Source organism: Ambystoma mexicanum, chromosome 14 (genome assembly GCF_040938575.1).
Source record: "Ambystoma mexicanum isolate Mex_15411 chromosome 14, UKY_AmexF1_1, whole genome shotgun sequence".
Taxonomy (NCBI): domain Eukaryota; kingdom Metazoa; phylum Chordata; class Amphibia; order Caudata; family Ambystomatidae; genus Ambystoma; species Ambystoma mexicanum.
This window is the reverse complement of record NC_090940.1, coordinates 552,348,785-552,365,743: the sequence shown is the minus strand read 5'-3', so window position 1 is coordinate 552,365,743 and position 16,959 is coordinate 552,348,785. Positions and strand designations below refer to the sequence as shown.

Sequence of the window (16,959 nt, the reverse complement as noted above, 5' to 3'; positions counted from 1 at the left end):
CCGACACATCCATGAAGACTGCTGTTCTATTTAGGCAAGCTCCTCCAGGGACTGTTGCTTCACTGGATAGTGTCATCTCTCAGAATACGTAACCAGGTGTGCAACCCATGTTTAAGAACAGCACTTGAACACAATTTGGACCAAAAGCCTGAAACCTGCACTGGTCAAGGAAGGCGTGAGGATATATTAGATGCATTCTCCTCGATTTCTAAGCGCCTGCTTCACTTAACGCCATTAAGTTTCACTTGACAGGAGCGCATGTTCGGTCTGTTCTGCAGTTCAGAGATGTGCAAGCATCCCTTGTCCTGAGTGTGGAGGCCCTCATGGACAATGTTCTATGGCTGGTGGCGGTGGTGATTAAACAAAAGATCAGTAGGATTTTTCTGTGCAGATTTTCTCCAGCATAGTAAAGTGTAGTAAATCAGGCTACTTTTAAACACAAGTTCATGGCAGCCACTTTCTATGGCTTTAAAAGTAGCCGGACTTGCTTCACTTGACTTTACTATGGTTTTCGGTCCTTTGGTGTCAATCCTTTGACCATTCGACCATTTGGTTGTCGATCCTTTGACCTACAACCAAAGCGCTGCAGTGGGATTGCAGCCCATAGATCTTAAGCCAATGACAATTCAATCTTTAGCGTACACTTTCTTTTGGAAAACATTGGTGTAAGCACCATTCGCTCTCATGCAGTTGCATTGTGAACCGAATGCATGGTGCAATACGAAAGGAAGAAGGGTTTACTTTGAAATTCTACCAGCTATACCAAAATGGAGCGCCATACCCACTAATGACTAAATCAGCTACTTAGTGAACACACATTTAAAAGGGCAGTTCAAATTATTCGGTAGCGTTTCGATGAAAATGATACTAGCTTCTTACTGTCCTTTATTCAAGAGTCCTAAAGAGCATAAGTGGCAAGTGACAGCATACTGTGATGGGGCAAGTCCCATTATAAGTTCCCTGAATTAATTTGCGCTTTCCTGCCATGGAGTATATGGTACCTGCCCTGCATGATGTCTGCCCCTTTTCACAATATACGCCAGACGCAGAGAAGAACAAATTACTTGCCTCTCGGCAATGTTCTTTCTGATGGATGTTCCTCTCCCGATCTCCTCATCTATGATAATCCTATACCAACGCAGCTGTTCTTCTGTAACTCTTCCACATTCAGGAGCCATGGCACGGCCCCATGTTTGCTCCGTCCGACGTCTTTACACATCGGACATGACGTCGGGGCCAGCATATACGCCCCATGACCTTAGTTCATTTTTTCCAAGCACACTTGTGATCAGAACACGTTCCCTTAAACTAATATTGCTCTACATCATGGCGACTCTGTCGACGGCCCCGAGATGCAAGCCACGTGAGCTAACATGTGGAGTGGTAAGCAGGAAGACAGAGGAAGAACCTGTGGCAGGAATACATATCCATCAGAAAGAACATTACCAAAGGTAAGTAACTTGTGTTTCTACTGCAAGGGTCTGCAACCAGAGGCTCCCCAGATGTTTTAGACTACAACTCCCGTGATTCCTCAAAATCGTCTATGCTGGCTAGGGTTCATGGTGGTTGTAGTTGAAAACATCTGGAGAGTCGAAGGTTACAAACCACTGTTCTAATGGATCTCATAGTCTGCCATAGCAATAACCAGAGTTGAAGGAAGTGCTCACAGTGATTTGCTTAGCATCAGAAAGTCTTCCGGGTCCCACCTGAGCATCCTTACTGGCCAAAGAGTTGAGATAATATGGTTTCTGAATTTATGAAGAGGTGCCCACATTGCCAACCAACAGATGTGCCGCAATGGGCCTTCTCTCTAAGAAGTAGCAGTAGCTGATGGACCTCTCCTGGAATGGGCCGTCGGGCCTTCTGGAACTCAGTTGATTGTCAGCTATCAGCATGTTTCGATGCAGAAGATGGCTTTTCTTAAAATAAAGTACTTGGAGTTACAATATCTTTTTCAAGAACCAGCAAAGCCAGTAAACAACTGATCATCCAGACGGTACACCTTGCTTCTGGAAATGTTAGAATTGATGGCCATCTTGGTGTTGAGCCGTTATGCCACTTTAGACTAATGCAGCTGAGAGAGAGTTGAATATTTGGCTTCAAGTTAAACTCATACCATCCTCGGAAGGAAAGAGGGCTTAACCTTGAGGTTACCTCCTCAGAGAAAACCAAAAAAAATGTGGCGAAGCAGTCTAGGCCTGAAGCTCCGAGCCTCTCCTAGCCGAGGTTATTGCCGCCTAGAAGCCCCTCATGTACTTCACAGCTACCAGTAACGGAACAGCTGTTTGACTTGCACTATGAGAGTTTAAAGCCTCTGCGCTGTTTATATTAGGAGGGGACCCATAAAGCATTCTGGAGAGCCCATGAACTGTCCCCCTTTCATACATGATTTGACATCAGTGACTAAGGTGTTGAAGTACCGCTGTAAAGATCCACAAATGCGCTGGACTGTGTGGGTGACCAGAAGGAGTCAGACTAAATACTGACATATTCTAAGGGTGTTTATTAAAAGTAAAAAGAAACCCCTCTCTAGCCCTATCACCAGCAGGGAAGTCCCCTGTCTACCAAACTAAAACTAATGGTGCTCGTCAAGGGTCTCAACAGAAACAAGTCCTTAGTCTGAACGTCGTTGGCTTCTGCCTGGCCCAACACTTGGATTCCTTCTCCAAGCAGGTTTTGAAAGTGTGTTAAGTTCTGGATTCCTTCTTCTCGGAAGCAGGGTCTTTAAAAGTTCAACAAAGTTCTGGCAATGTTCAATAATTCCTAATACAGTTCTCAGCCTCTCTGCAGGTTTCTGTATGTCAAATTTCAAATTAGATTCCATACGGTTTCCTTTTTCTCAGGAAAGACAAGGGTTTTAACACAATCCTATACATTTCGACATGGTACTTGTCAATGATCATGCTACTGCTGGCTCTACAGTAACTCGGTCCCCAGGACGTCTTGCCATCAGAGGATGGCCTCTGCCTAAGATTCTCTTCCTTTCTTCCACATTCCTCGTGGTTGATGTATGTCATCAGAAATGCAAGGGTTGTGTTGTTCTTCTTTGAATGTGGTGTTCAGGAGGAATCCAGCTTTACCTGAAGCCAAAGAGATTGATGAAATGCCATTATTGGTTAAGTCCAAAACGGCATCACAAATTAAAAGGGGTACTACCCATTTTGACCGATAAAAATTGATCAAATGGTACAATTTGACCGATTGCAGCCAGTATTATGTGATCGATTTTTAAAAATACTGAATATGTGGACCGAGGGTTGCAGGGGTGTCCCCCACTCCCTATGTTCGGTATTTTGTATTTTTGGGCTTGGGGTTTGCAGGGGTGTCCCCCGCCAACTCAAAATTGGAGGTGGGGACTGAACGTTTTTATACAAAAAATAAAAAGGGACCCTGCAGCGTCAGATACGACCCACGTTAGAGGGAAGGCTCTGAAGCCACCGGGTTGCAGGGGAAGTGGTGGCTAGAAAGCAGGTAAGTAGGGGGATTTGGGGGTTGTGAAAGATACATTTTGGGTTGTTTGGCAGAAGTGCAAATCGATTTGCAGCGAAATTGACTATGGTCAATTCTGCCGCGAATAATTACACTTCGGCCAAAGAACCCAGATCCTAAAAGGGTTGGGTCATTGCTGTTCGAAGGTGGGATTCAGGCATGATCTAGCATTACCTGTAGCCAAAGAGATTGAAGAAATGTCACTATTCATTAAATCCAAAACAGGGTTAACAGTCTTTCCAATTCCCAAGTATGCGGATAGCGTGTTCCGGACAGGCAGTTCCTTAGCGGAATGGGAGTCTTTGTCCCCAAGAGGGGAGTCACTCCCAGTGAGGTCCCACTCTGGCAGACCGCTGGGAAGGGTGTAGCTGAGTGGGCTCACCTCCCAAGCCTCAAAGGGGTGGCTCCCCTCTGGGACTGATTGTCCAGACTCGTCACAGCTGGCATTAGTGGAAACCTGGCTTTTCCACTGACTGTCCAGCAAAACAGCGCCGTAACCTAGCTGAGGATCACCTTCAAACTCACCAACATTGTCATATTACCAGTCCATCCCACAGTGGGAAAACCCACAACTGAACCGGAAGAGAGACAGTGATTTTTAGTCTCCAGCTCAATTAGGTATTATCTTGTTACCCATCAATTACGACAGAGTTCAAGGGATAGGCACTCTACACCATGACTGCTTGAGCAGAAGAAAAGATAGCCTTTACACTGCACTTTACATTTTAAACGAGATTTCTCTTTATTTTTGGAAGAGTTACAGCTATTCAATTTTGATGTCTGATTTCCTGTAGATTTGATAAAGTAACTTTGTCCTATTTTTCTGTGAATGAAACAGGTTCTATTTTTCCAATGACCTGCTAAGACTCTACATAGTTGCCCAGGTAGCCTCTATGTGCTATGCTGTAATCAGACCCTTCCCAACTGCTGCCTGCATAGTACAGCCTGTGGGATCAACTTGGACACCAAAAAGGTCATCATGATGTTCCTGCAAACTTATCTGACTGTAGATTAGGGGATGAGGGGTGTGTAGAAACACAATAAAACCTAACGCGGAACCCCTCTGCCGCCACTCCAACTTGCCTGTAGGTGGCCGCTTCTTACCCTCTGACTTATTTGTAAAATAATGATCTACTTTCCCTGTGGACTGGACTGCCAACCTAGGGAGCTAGTTGGCAAAGGTTCATGAAAAGTCCAGTGATCCCACTGAGGCAGCGGGATAGATGGTAGGCATCACTGGTCTCAGTGGAGAGATCCCCGAACAAAGTTTGGGGGAAACAAATCTGTTGCTGTAGGGTCCTGTGTCCCATCCACAAACGAACAACGTAATCTTTCCTGCCCCTGTAACCCCAAAGAGGGCTTGATGGGGCATATGTTGTTGCCTGCCGTATCCTCAAAGCAGACTGGTGAGAGGTTTTGGGCGTGATTACATGTGCTATTCCACTAGATGGAGTTATATGCAAATCAGCTCTTTAGTTGATACCTTTAGTCACAAAGGAAAAAAGCTTGTGGATCTGGGACGGTCTGCTCCTTTAAAAGCCACCATCTCCAATTGGATATCAGCTTACCTTCTCACTGGACACTCATGGTGGACCCGGGTGACCTCCACGAGGTATGGGAGTAAAATGCTCTCTTCATCTAGAGCTTGTGGCGGTGGGAAGGCGAGGATGCCATTTGCTCCCCGTGGCTCTCTACAGTGCCAATACAGATTAAATATTGACTGTGGTACTAAATTATGACCAATTTAGTTAGAGCGAGCTAAGTGATACATGAACTAATTACACTGCTAGTTTACATAAACAGACTAGAGCCCAGTGAATGCTCTGCCTCTTTTCATGTTGGTTTCTCATGCCCACGAGGCATGACCAGCTACTATCATGCTGCTGCTTCTATGCCATTCCTCACTTGTCTTTGATGACTGGCTTCTTGCTAGCTTGGCTGGCTTAGGCTAATCTCCCCTCCATCATCATCTCCGCAAGTCCCTCTCCCATAATGCATACATGGACTTTATGCATAGACTATGTCATAGGCTTAGATGAGATCAGTTTGCACCTGCTGGTTATCTGGATTTGTATAGGAAACAATTTGAGCTACACAATATAGTGATCTGCTGGACCTGTCACTCAGGATTCCACCAGCTCCACTGTGCACGCGCGCACGCGCGCACGCACGCCCGTCCCTCTGTGGTGTATGAGGCTCTTGGTCGTTGCTGGGAGTTGTGAGGGGTTGGGTGGTCAATGCTGGTACCAGAATGGATGATTTATTGGTCAGGGTTCGTCTGCACCAGTATTTCAGGCAGGTAAAAGAGCACTGGAACACCCACCCCCTCAAGCAATGCTTGTTAAGGGGACTATATCAATGGTGAAGGGGGTCCAATGGAGGGCACTGGTTAGAGTTGGAATTCATGGAGGGGAATTCCAGGAAATGTGATCACCCACAACCCGACACATGCGTTGCATGGAATAATCATATTTTCCTTTCTATCATCCCATTGTGTCTCCGACATGCTCTCGTCCCTGGGGTGACCACTTACGCATTACCATGCTCAAGTTACTAGAAGATGCACCGTATGTCTCCAATAGGAACAGCAGAGAATGTGTACCGGCCGAGGAATGTCTGCAGAATGTACACAGAGACTCCAGCTCCCACACCCTAGCACAGCGCTCTGGCTTGGCAGCGGAGGAGAAACATGACAAGCCAAGACCATGATAGCATTGCGTGTATCCAAGTTTGACATTTATATGGATCTCAAAAATAAATCAAACAAGTACTCACCATTTCTAAATCCACAACTCTGTCCTGCAAAAATAGAAAAATCGCAGCTAGGGTAAACCACAGTAGATGTATTTATTAGTTCGGTAAATCTTGGCAGGTTTAGCATTTACAGTAATTGTGCATTTGTAACTATACATTACTTTGACCATGGAGAACTGCTCCCTGTGCCTTTATCGCATATATGGTCTAAGATAGCTGCGGAAACAGAAGTGAGAGCCTTAATTTAGCAATGATGACCGTGGTTGCTTGCTGTACCGGCAGGCATTGCTTATGGCTGTGGCGCAGTGACCACCTGATACGGCTCGACCCAAGGCCATTATCACCAAAATGTCCAGGTGCTGCTGGTCATATTTTTATTGGTACTCACATGTGATAAACAAAACTGTTTCCCACCAACGAATTATAAAAACAATTACAAACAAAATTGAATCCCAAGACAACACCTTATATGCTCTTTCCATGGCCAAAGGACAAACGCAGTAGAACTGGGATCCAAGAAGAAAGGCAGTAGTAAAATTGGGATCCCTTTGTTTTTCTTTTTGGTTGGGGGAGAAGCAGGGAGCAGTTGGATGCAGGGGTAGAGGACAGCCAAAGCAAGGCCTTCAGCCTGCTTGGAATGCAGGCATGAATAGAGAGCTACAGCCCACGTAGGGAGCAACCTTATTGGACCCGACAACCCCCCCCCCCCCGCTCCCCCTAGAGGCTAATCTGATAGCATCAGTAAGCGTAACAAAAAACTGCTATGGATAGTGTAGGTCCGCCCCTTTCTGGTGAACAGCAATAATACCCATCTTGTCTTCTATTAGGAGTCCACAGACTGACCATCACACCACGTTCAGAGGAAACCGTATCTTTACTCATTTCGGCCCATGATGTTTCAACAGGTGCATCATTAATTCTTCCCACAGTAGAAGACGCTGATCGACCATACTGCCACAAAAAAACCCTGAACCTATGGGAGCCTCCTGCAAAGACTCTCACCGAGTGCATCCCTCAGGAGTGGGTACACATGCACATTCACTCTGCCTGGCACATACTGTGAGACAATGCCAGTCAGGACGATGCTAGTGGTTCCGGGACGTATCGCGCTGGCACGTTTCGGCGAAGTCTGCCTTCTCTGTGGCACCACGTCCTGCCTCCCTGCACACCCCCCACCCCCGTCTGTCCTTTAGTGTGGAGGACATCCCCACACCCACCCATAGTGTACCATGCTGCCAACCTTGTGTGTGCCCTGCATCGTTCGGGCCCCCGCAGCACCCTTAAGAGTAGCGGCACCACCGCCACACCTGTTCCATTTTCCCCTCGTTTGTGTGGGGCACCAAAACTCTGGACTCCTGATCCCCTTCTCCTTACTGCTACCACCATCTCGCCACACAGACTTCCTGTTCCAGCAGGATGCATGCACGATCGGCGTCTTCGCTGATATTGACTGGGCAAGGTAAGGCACAGACAATCTGTTGGAATTGTGAATGTGGCAAAAGAGCATGAAGGGCTCAGGTGTCACCTTACCCGCCCAAGGGATGGTTCCTGTTTTTCATAAAAAATACTATCATTACAGCTCGATAAAGAAATTCAGTGCTTGGATTGAAGTTTTGCGCCTCGGGTCGCCAAAGAGGTGATGAAGTGACGCAAACAAACATCTAGAAGAATAAGCCTTTCCGATGCTCAAGGGAAGACTCTCCACTCTGGGCATCTCAGATCACCATCACACTGGACAGTGAAAGATATGGCTTCCATATTCATGCTGCTGCTTGGTCCCCTCCTTTGTGCAGAGCGGGTCAGGCTACCCTGCTATTTCCTTTCACTGGTAAGGAGTCCTGAAGAACTGTTCAGGGTAGTACCACTCCCTCAGTCGTCATGTTAGTGCCATATTGTTTTCGGATAGGTCATGTCTCCAGGGACACACCGATTTTCTGTGTCATTCTACTGCTGAGGACACATCATCACACCTGTGTGTTACAGGAAATTCCCAACAGCCGGATCAGCTCATGTCATCAATTCAGAAATTGCTACGATGGCATATAGTGGTTTGAAATCAAGAATAGAGCCAAAAGGGAGACCTTGATTTCTGCAGCAGGGTTATCCCAAAATGTCCAGCCCCTGGAACCTTTGGCTGTTAGCCCCACTCTCATCCAATGCAAGGCCAATAGTGGCCACATCAGCGCATTGCACTTTGTTGTGTTCTTTCCTACATCCCAGTCTTGGATAAGGCACGTGATCAAACCGTGGGGAAGAACGTGGTTACACTAAAGTTCTAGCCAAAGTCATAAATTTACCTCTGTTGGGTCGAACTCCCAGGTATGCCAGATCGATGCTGGAAGTCTGCAGACTTGGAGAGCCCAACTCCCTCCCCCAGTATACATGGAGGACTCGGTCAACGGAAAGTTCAAACTGCGGTTTATTGCAGTAATTCTCAACGTCTCCTGGCTCGCAGGCCTGTTTTACTGCAGAGTTGCATCATTACTACGTCATCACTTGGGCTCTTCTCCAAAAAACCAACCATTCTGAGGGATTGGATATTGAGACCTCTATTACCTATATGACATCTATAGAAGTTCTTCTACTGGCTGGTCAGTCCCGTTCCCAATTCACCATCTATGACATTGTTGCAGAGTAGTGGGCTGCTTACTATTGGTTCTTGTCTGTTGCCATCCACCCCGAGAATACTAAACTAATTGGTTACAACTGATGCCCGCAGGCCTGGGACGCAAAGAAGTTCTCAGCTCGCTGTGTACCTTTTCAAGGTGATGTAAACGATTATGTGTCTGTATTGTAACTTATGTACACCACCTTGCTTTATGAGAATATTCTCCTTAGGGTAGCAACACTTATTGCAATCTGCATCTGGTTGCTAGGACTGGCTTCTTTTTCCCACCATGGAAGACTGTCCATTGTTTCATTCGCTGTACCACATGTTTAGAGACCACAAAATCGAGCTCTGCAGCTCCAAATTATGAGGATTCTGTTTCTTTGCAGCTGGTCCCTTTGTCATCTGGGGATTGGAATGTGTCTTCATATCTCTTGACCTTGGCTGTGGGACTGTCTCACGCATCTTGCTCTCTGTCCAGCCTGAATTGGCTCAGCTCATCTTCTGTTCAGTGATTTGAGGCCTGCTGTAATTTTCCTAAACCTTATATTGCGGTTTCTACATTGTCCATGAGTTTCTACATTGTCCTGAGCTATCCTCAGGGGCAACGTGCTCATCTTGGAAGCAAGACGTCACGGAGCACCACAGGTTCGATCCCCGGGTCTGTGCTTAGAAACCTCTGGGTATTAAGCACGTTATAAATAACATATAATATCATACTTCATTCCCTATAAGTTAGTCAGTCTTGGTTCTACCAGGTTCTATATGTACTCCTGCATTTACATAGAGTTATTTGAATTGGGCATCTGCAAGCTTGCTCAGGATCTCGTGCCTTGAGGTTCTGTGTTACTGCATTTGACTAATGACAAAATAATAAAAGCATTGACAGTATGTATGAGTATCTGTCTTCTAGGTCTAGAACTGTGCGTTCATGTTCTTGATGTAGTCGAGTGTGTGTTTGTGTGGTGCAGTGCGGACTGCACATGTGCTTCAGGTCGAACGCTATTTCGTGGTGTCACTAATGACATCAAACATGGCTTTTTGGTGCTTAGTCCAGGCTGTCCATATAGGTGTCTCTGTTCACGATCATGGGCTCTTCTCCCACACATGGACACATTTGCATTGCATTTGGTCTGTATGGCTGGCTGAGCAGGGACCTCTGTGTACTTACCAATCATTGGTGCGTTTGGGATTCATCCGAAATAAGCTGAATAGCTACGAGCATTTCTAGCCTTTTGTCTCGTCATGAACTTAATGGGGCGGAGGGCCTTTTTTGGGACCCCAACTCCCTCTTCACCTCCATTAAAAATTCTTGGATACTGCCTGCCGGCAGATTTATGGCATCCAGAAGAAGAAACTGTGTTTGATCTTACAAATGTCACAATTCTTTTACAGCCCTAACAAATACAAGTTGATGTTTTTCAAAAAAAGAGGAGAGTTATTCATTTCTATTGCTATTTACTTCCAATGATAAGCAAAATCGGACATGAGGTGGTGGATTTCAGATCAGAAGACCTACGCAGTGGTCTGCTCTGATCTTCCTCCCTCTGACTTGTTGCCAATCATGTGCAGTCTAAATTTTTCCTAACGTTCAGCGTCTTAATTGTCTAGCTTTCTACTCTCTTTGTTCTCTGCTCCACCCGCAGACTAAAGCTCCTAGGTTCGACTCGGCTGGAAAGCATGTGCTATCTAATTTTTTCCCAAGCTAGGCCACACACAAACCCAGATCTGACAGTGCGCAGAGGAAATATGTTCCAGAGGCAACGTTAACTTTAGCCTCCGCTCCCAGATGAAAAAAGCTCAAGGCTAGCTGACTGGCTGCCAATGCATATGGAACTAATCTTCAAAAGCATTTAACATAACCTTCACATTTGCATCGAAGGGTTTAAACATTAAATACAGGGGTCTATTTTTCTTGACCCATTTCTTGAATGGTTGACTGATTTATCACACATATAACGGATGCCGGAACAATTTGCGGTGGCCGGGCCAAGCTGTATTTTCGGAGAGACAGATCTGGATCCAGAACCCAGAAATTGGAGAGCATTTCTGAAGAAATCAAACTTTTGGAGGTGAAGTTAATTTACACCTAACCTACCTCTGAGATCTCCAGGGATACAATGCCATAGTCGAGCCACTGTTGACAGAACTATTAGGCAGCCAACATAGGGGGGCCCGAAGGGGCCCTATAGACAAATGATTTCAAATCCCACCACATTCTAATCTACTCTCCAAATGAAAGAGACAAAGTATAAATGAACTACATCAAAACCTATCATGCTCAAAGCCACAAGGAGAGTATCGAGCCAGAGAACACAGCTGTGCATAGAGGGGCTAAACCCAAGAGTGTAACAGTCATTCTGAAACTGAGAATGCACATTAAATGCTCCATGCTTACAGCAGAACTGATAAAAAAAAAAGCGGACATGTAAGCATGGAGGATGCCAAGTACAGAGCTGCACCGATGTTGCACTCTAATAAATGATTGACTTGCCACATGTGCTATGACATCTTGTCTTTCTAAGATGAGAAGAATGGCGCAGTTCGACTCCATGCATACAAAAAACAACTTGTGGCCACCCAGAAAGGGGGGGAATTCCTAACTGGCATCCCTTAAATTAAAAGCATTGTTCAGGCGGTTAAAAGCACAGGCAAAGTCTTGGGGTGGTCCTCTCCGTCATCTATTAATTCCCGACCAGATTAGAGCAAAGTAGCAGATCTACCCCTTCATGTCCTCCTAAGACTTTCAAATCACAGTTGGCACCATAATTGCAGTAAAATAGATCATGACAATAGCTTACACTGAGCTGCAAGTCACCCACATTAACACATCAATATAGTGGATTATTAGTTCCAACTACCCAGTCAGGATGCATTCTTGACACTGCATGAGATGAAACTAACAAATTACTTGCCTCTCATAATGTTCTTTCTGATGGATTAGTCCTTCCTCCGGCAGATTCCTCATCTTAGATATTCTTTGTCCAGAGCCAGCCGACTTCATAAACGTTTGTGGCCAGCTGTTGCAAGTGACGTCACGGGCTCGTATATATGGTGCCCCAGGACCTCAGTTCCACCTTTTTACTGAGCACTTAACGAATTAGGGGGGCCATAGAAGAAACAATGTGCACAGGCTATCTGCCAAGAGCGGAAGGTTAGAATACGAGCTATCTGTGGGAGGACTAATCCATCGGAAAGAACATTACTGAGAGGCAAGTTATATCTTCCGGTAATGGATTCCTTCTTCTCACAGATATCTCATCTTAGAATCCCACAGCAGTTCAGTAATCCGGAGGAGAGGGAGAAACCACCACCTACACTAGAAAGCTCTAGTGGACAGCTCAGCCACAGCGAGCATCATGCCCCAAAAAGAAATCCACCCATTACGTTTGGCAAACATGTGCAGCGAGGCCCATGTAACCCATTGGCAAAAATATAGGGACCACGCCTCTACAGGTCAGAGGTAGCAGAGGAAGGCCTGTGGCCGAATGAGCCCGAGACTCTCAGGCACATCCTTCCCAGCCAGATCATAGCATTACGAAATGCAGAGGATGAACCACCTTGACAGGTTTGGATTAGTCACAACCATGCCAGCACAAGCACCAGCATAACCCACAAAAGACTAGTCGTCTTTCCTGGCATCCCTCATCCAAGAGACATAGTAGCCGAGGGCCCACACCATCTAGCCATGGGAAATGCCACACCGTATTGGAAGAGTGAGGCAGAGGAATAAAGATGGATCCTTTGAGAGCAAAGACAGTCTGAAACAATCTTCGGGAGGAAGGAGAGCCTCACTCTCAAAGGCACATTTTCCTTGGAAAACACCAAGGAGGGAGGTTTAACAGACAATATGAGCCTCATTATGAGTATGGTTGTAATTCCCCCCTGGTGGAATTAGTGCTACCGCTGTAGTATTCGGCAGAACTACTGCCATATTATAACTTGGCAGGGGCGCGCACACACACACCATTGGCAATAACGGTAATACCGCCTGGCAATCCCGACAGTAATTCCACTGGGAATCGACCGAATTACCTTTACCGATGTACATACAGCATTAATTCCACAGGTGGAAATGGCGTAATCGCCAGAATGGGAAGCACAGCTGCAGCCGTTTAAAAAACTCAATCCACTCAGAATCCCCCCATTTCCTGTAGCCACCCGGACCCAGAAGGGAGTGCAATCGTGTCCCAGGAGAAAGGCAAAGAGAAGATGAACGATCTACACCTGAGGAAGCAGAAATTCAGTGAGGCCGAGCTGCAGGTCCTCACCAATTCACCAATGAGGTAGCGGCCCATGCCCAAGAGCTCTATGGCTCTCAGCATCGCAAAACATCTGGCCAGAGGAAGACGGCAGTTTGGGCAAGCATCCGTGAACATGGTCACGGCAGTGAGGACAGTTCCACGGGACAGTGAGGACTGCAGGAAACACTGGCACAACTTCAACGTAAGGGTCCACCAGCCTCCTGTCCAAACATCGTCGGGAGACATGGGCCACAGGAGGCAGCACTGTGGACCCACCTTGTCCTGACTCCATGGGCAGAGAAGGGCAGCTCCATCCTCCACATGGAGGGGAATTGAGGGACTTGGGCATGCCGAGGTCAGATGCAGCAGACAAAATGAAGCTGGCGAGTATGACTGTCCCACCCCTCCCCTGACAATGCACTGGCCAAATGACCATTCCAAGCATGTGTCTCTCAGCAAACACAGGCCCAATGGACAGGGGAACGTGCCACCACATGCCAATGCACCCAAATGCAACGCCACCCAATGTGTATGAAAGGCTAAGAGGGCAACTGTGCCCCTACACATGCACATTAGTATGAATGTGCATGTGAGCACATGCAACTATGAGCAACACCATGTCAGCTGGGAAATGCCAAGGCCAAGAGCCAAAGTGATCCCCAAAACAACCACATGGACAGGCCACATTGCCATCCCAACAGGCAAAGAGCACATGCCAATCGGGTGTACACCCTCAGCAGAAACTAACACCACCCTGCATTTGCCATATGCACTGGCCTGCAGTCGACCATAACCATTAGACCACACGTGTATGATGTCCTTCCACCATATAGCTTGAGTGACTAGTAAGCCCATGTACAAGTATGCATGATGACTAACAGCATGGCATTGTTCACCCAACTGGTTCCCAGCAGGAAGAGGAGGAAGAGGAGGAGAATGCAGGCCCACCTACCTCCCATGGCTGGGCCTCCAGTTAACTAACAACAGCCTCCACACCATTGCACTGTACAGCAATGGGAAGGCAGAAGAAAAGGGGAGGTGTGGGACACCAGGGCCCAGCAGTGCTGCACATGCCAGTGCAGACAGCACCTGATGGCAGCAATGCCAACACAGCTGCAGATGCTGCACCCCCTGCAGCTGCAGCCACCACCCAACAGCTGGCCACTGTGGTTGTACCAGAGGAGCCAGATTCTGGCACCAACACACAAAAAGCTGCACCCACACCCACCCAGTTGGACAATTACACTCCCTTGACAAATGAGCAGGGCAATCAGTCACATGGCCAGCATGGCTTAGTGTCAGAGGGAGACACGGATGCAAGTGTAGGTTGGAGGGCTTTCGGCTCACCCTGCTTTAGCAACAGCCAAACCCACAACCCACAACTCATAGTGCAGCATTTACAGAATGCAATATGGAGGAAAGTGGACACTATGGAGCACCACCAGGTGTGCAAGGGAACAATGGCAGACACAAAGGTGCAACACCTATAGAGTATCCAACACTGTCCAGGGCACCTCATTGAGGATTGCGAGAGCACTGGACAAGCAACAGTCTGCAGTTAATCTGCTGCCCTGACTGTCGTGGGACAGAGGGTGAGGGAGATGGCGGAGGGCATTTGGACTTTTGCTGAGGCAATGCAGGGCAGCATGCTCCGGACACGCAAACACATACAGGGACCTGAGTTGGACCAGTCTACCTCCATTACCCCGACAGAGGGGCCTGGGCCCAGCACCCCAAGTCGTTGATCCTTGTAATATCGGACTCCAACTGTGCTTGAGCAGGCTTGCAAGGGCAAGAGGCTGCACAAGTGATCTTAGATAGCACTCTGTACATAGGCACAAGGCAGGTGGGAGGGCATGGGTGAGTTGGGAATGGTGTGTTGGGGAGAGGTGTTGGGGATGTTTTTTTTCACACTTACGTATACAAATCTATTTCACTTCAAGCAATGCTAGGACATTGTCTATTAGTCCTTGCTGCACATGGCAACCATCCCTTCCCCTCCTCCCACTCACTGTGTGGCAGCACTGCACCTGAAGGTGGTGAGTCATTGTCTTCTAGGAGTGGTATGTCCTCATCAGGGGGCAGGGGTCCATTTCGCCTGAGGTAGATGTTGTGCAGAATGGCATTGGCAAGAAATAATTTTCCAACCTTCTCTGGCATGTACATCAAGGCCTCTCCAGTACAGTGTAGACACCAAAAATGACTGTTCAGCAGGCCAAACGTCCGCTCTATGCACAACCTGGTCCTGACGTGTGCCTCATTGTAGGTGGAATGTGCACAGGTGTCATTGGCCACCGGAGCTGGGGGTATCCAGAGTCTGCCTAAATGCACTTGGAAGAATTGCAGAATCGTCGTCAGACCTATTTGCTGTTATCTACACTGTGAATGATACTATATGCACATACTCTGCCTGTGCAGACTTGTACCATTCAGAATTTCAAGGGCTCTGAATGACTGTTTTTTTCTCCCCTTGTTCCCATCCCTCCTTCAGCGCTTTTTAACACTTGTCTTGTGAATAGGCGTTTATAAATAAACATTACCATACCATACCTGGAAGGGCAAAGGCAATAGTTGTCATTCCCAGTGCACTGTGGATGAGTTTCCTTTCCAGAAGGCATGTTGATGGACACTCTGGTAATGTATTTTTTTCCGAATTGTTGCACAACATGGTTTTCCATCCCAGGAACTGAATGTAGTGTCATATACGATGGGGGTACATATGCATTGTCGTGTTGCACCGTGCACACAGGTCTCAACCAGCAGTCGTTACTTTCATGGACTGGGTCTGGCATGGATTCACATGCTCATGAATATTCCCAGACGTCAGAATGGGAATCCTCGGTAAAAGAAAAAACGGTTTCACTTTCACTTAAAAACAGCATTTCTCCTCTACACCAATCACTGTCTTCTGGCTCATACTGCCCCCATCCAATGACAGTCCTGTCCCTAAGCCACGCCTCTAGCAGCCATCTTCAGGTTTGGTAAGCACGTAAGGTGGCAGTATGACCAAAGCATGTAAGGTGGCAGAATGACCAAGAAGAGCCGCAGAGGGGCAGGAGGGAGGATTTGCATGTGAATCCATGCCAGACCCATGCTGGATAACAATAGTTACAGGTAATTAACTTAAATCCTCTTTAGCATGGGGTCTGGCATGGATTCACATGCTCATGAATAAGTAATACACAGCAGTACAACATTACACAACCACGGTCGGTGGCAAGGCTCAACAGAAGCAATTAACTCTTACCTCTGGAACAGACTCTCCTCAAGCAAACAGGTTGCGTAGCACTGCTTGGCCGATTCGGGACCTGCAATCCCTGTTGACGCAGTAGAACTTCGTGAAGGTGTTCGTGGACCTCAGCTGTCCAGCAGGAGCACACCAGAAAGGAACGCTGTTGTCGCAGCGACCGCTCTGATGGAGTGGGCTCTCGGTCAGCAGTCGGTTAGCCAACCGATGACTGTGCGTGATGCAGCCGGAAAGCCACCTTGAAATGGAAGCCTTGTACAAGGCCTTCCCATGGTTCACATGACCAAAGGTCACAAACAGTTGAGAAGTCTTCAGAAAACCCTTTGTGTGTCACGTAGAACTTCAGGGCACAAGCAATGTCCAGCGAGTGCAAGGCCCTTTCCGCTGGCGACAAAGGTTTCGGGAAGAAAAACAGTTCACACTAAAGGCTTGTTGAGGTGGAATTCCGACGCAACCTCCACAATGAAAGAGGGGTGCGTACGCAGTACCACCCTTGATTTGTGGAAATTCAGGTACAGTTGCTTGCAGGATAAGGCCTGGATCTCACCTACACGTCTGACAGAGGTAATGGCCACCAGGAAAGCTGCCTTTCATCAGTGAGACTTGAGTGGGGCCGG

The 16,959-nt window shown here is 47.2% G+C and overlaps 1 protein-coding gene across 7 annotated transcripts in view; it reads right to left on the bottom strand.

Annotated features, from left to right (window-relative positions):
- Positions 1-16,959, bottom strand: part of CEP128 (centrosomal protein 128) — an 864,240-nt gene that overhangs the window by 160,587 nt on the left and 686,694 nt on the right. For 6 of the 7 annotated variants that reach the window (XR_011283785.1, XR_011283784.1, XR_011283786.1 and 3 more), the window contains one exon: positions 6,265-6,288. The exons of the other annotated variant lie outside the window; for it this stretch is intronic. Coding sequence is in view for 3 of the 6 variants with exons in the window: in XM_069637862.1 (XP_069493963.1) it covers positions 6,265-6,288 (24 nt within the window). In the remaining 3 variants the exon portion in view is untranslated. The remainder of the gene's footprint in view (positions 1-6,264; positions 6,289-16,959) is intronic. 7 annotated transcript variants of the gene reach the window in all.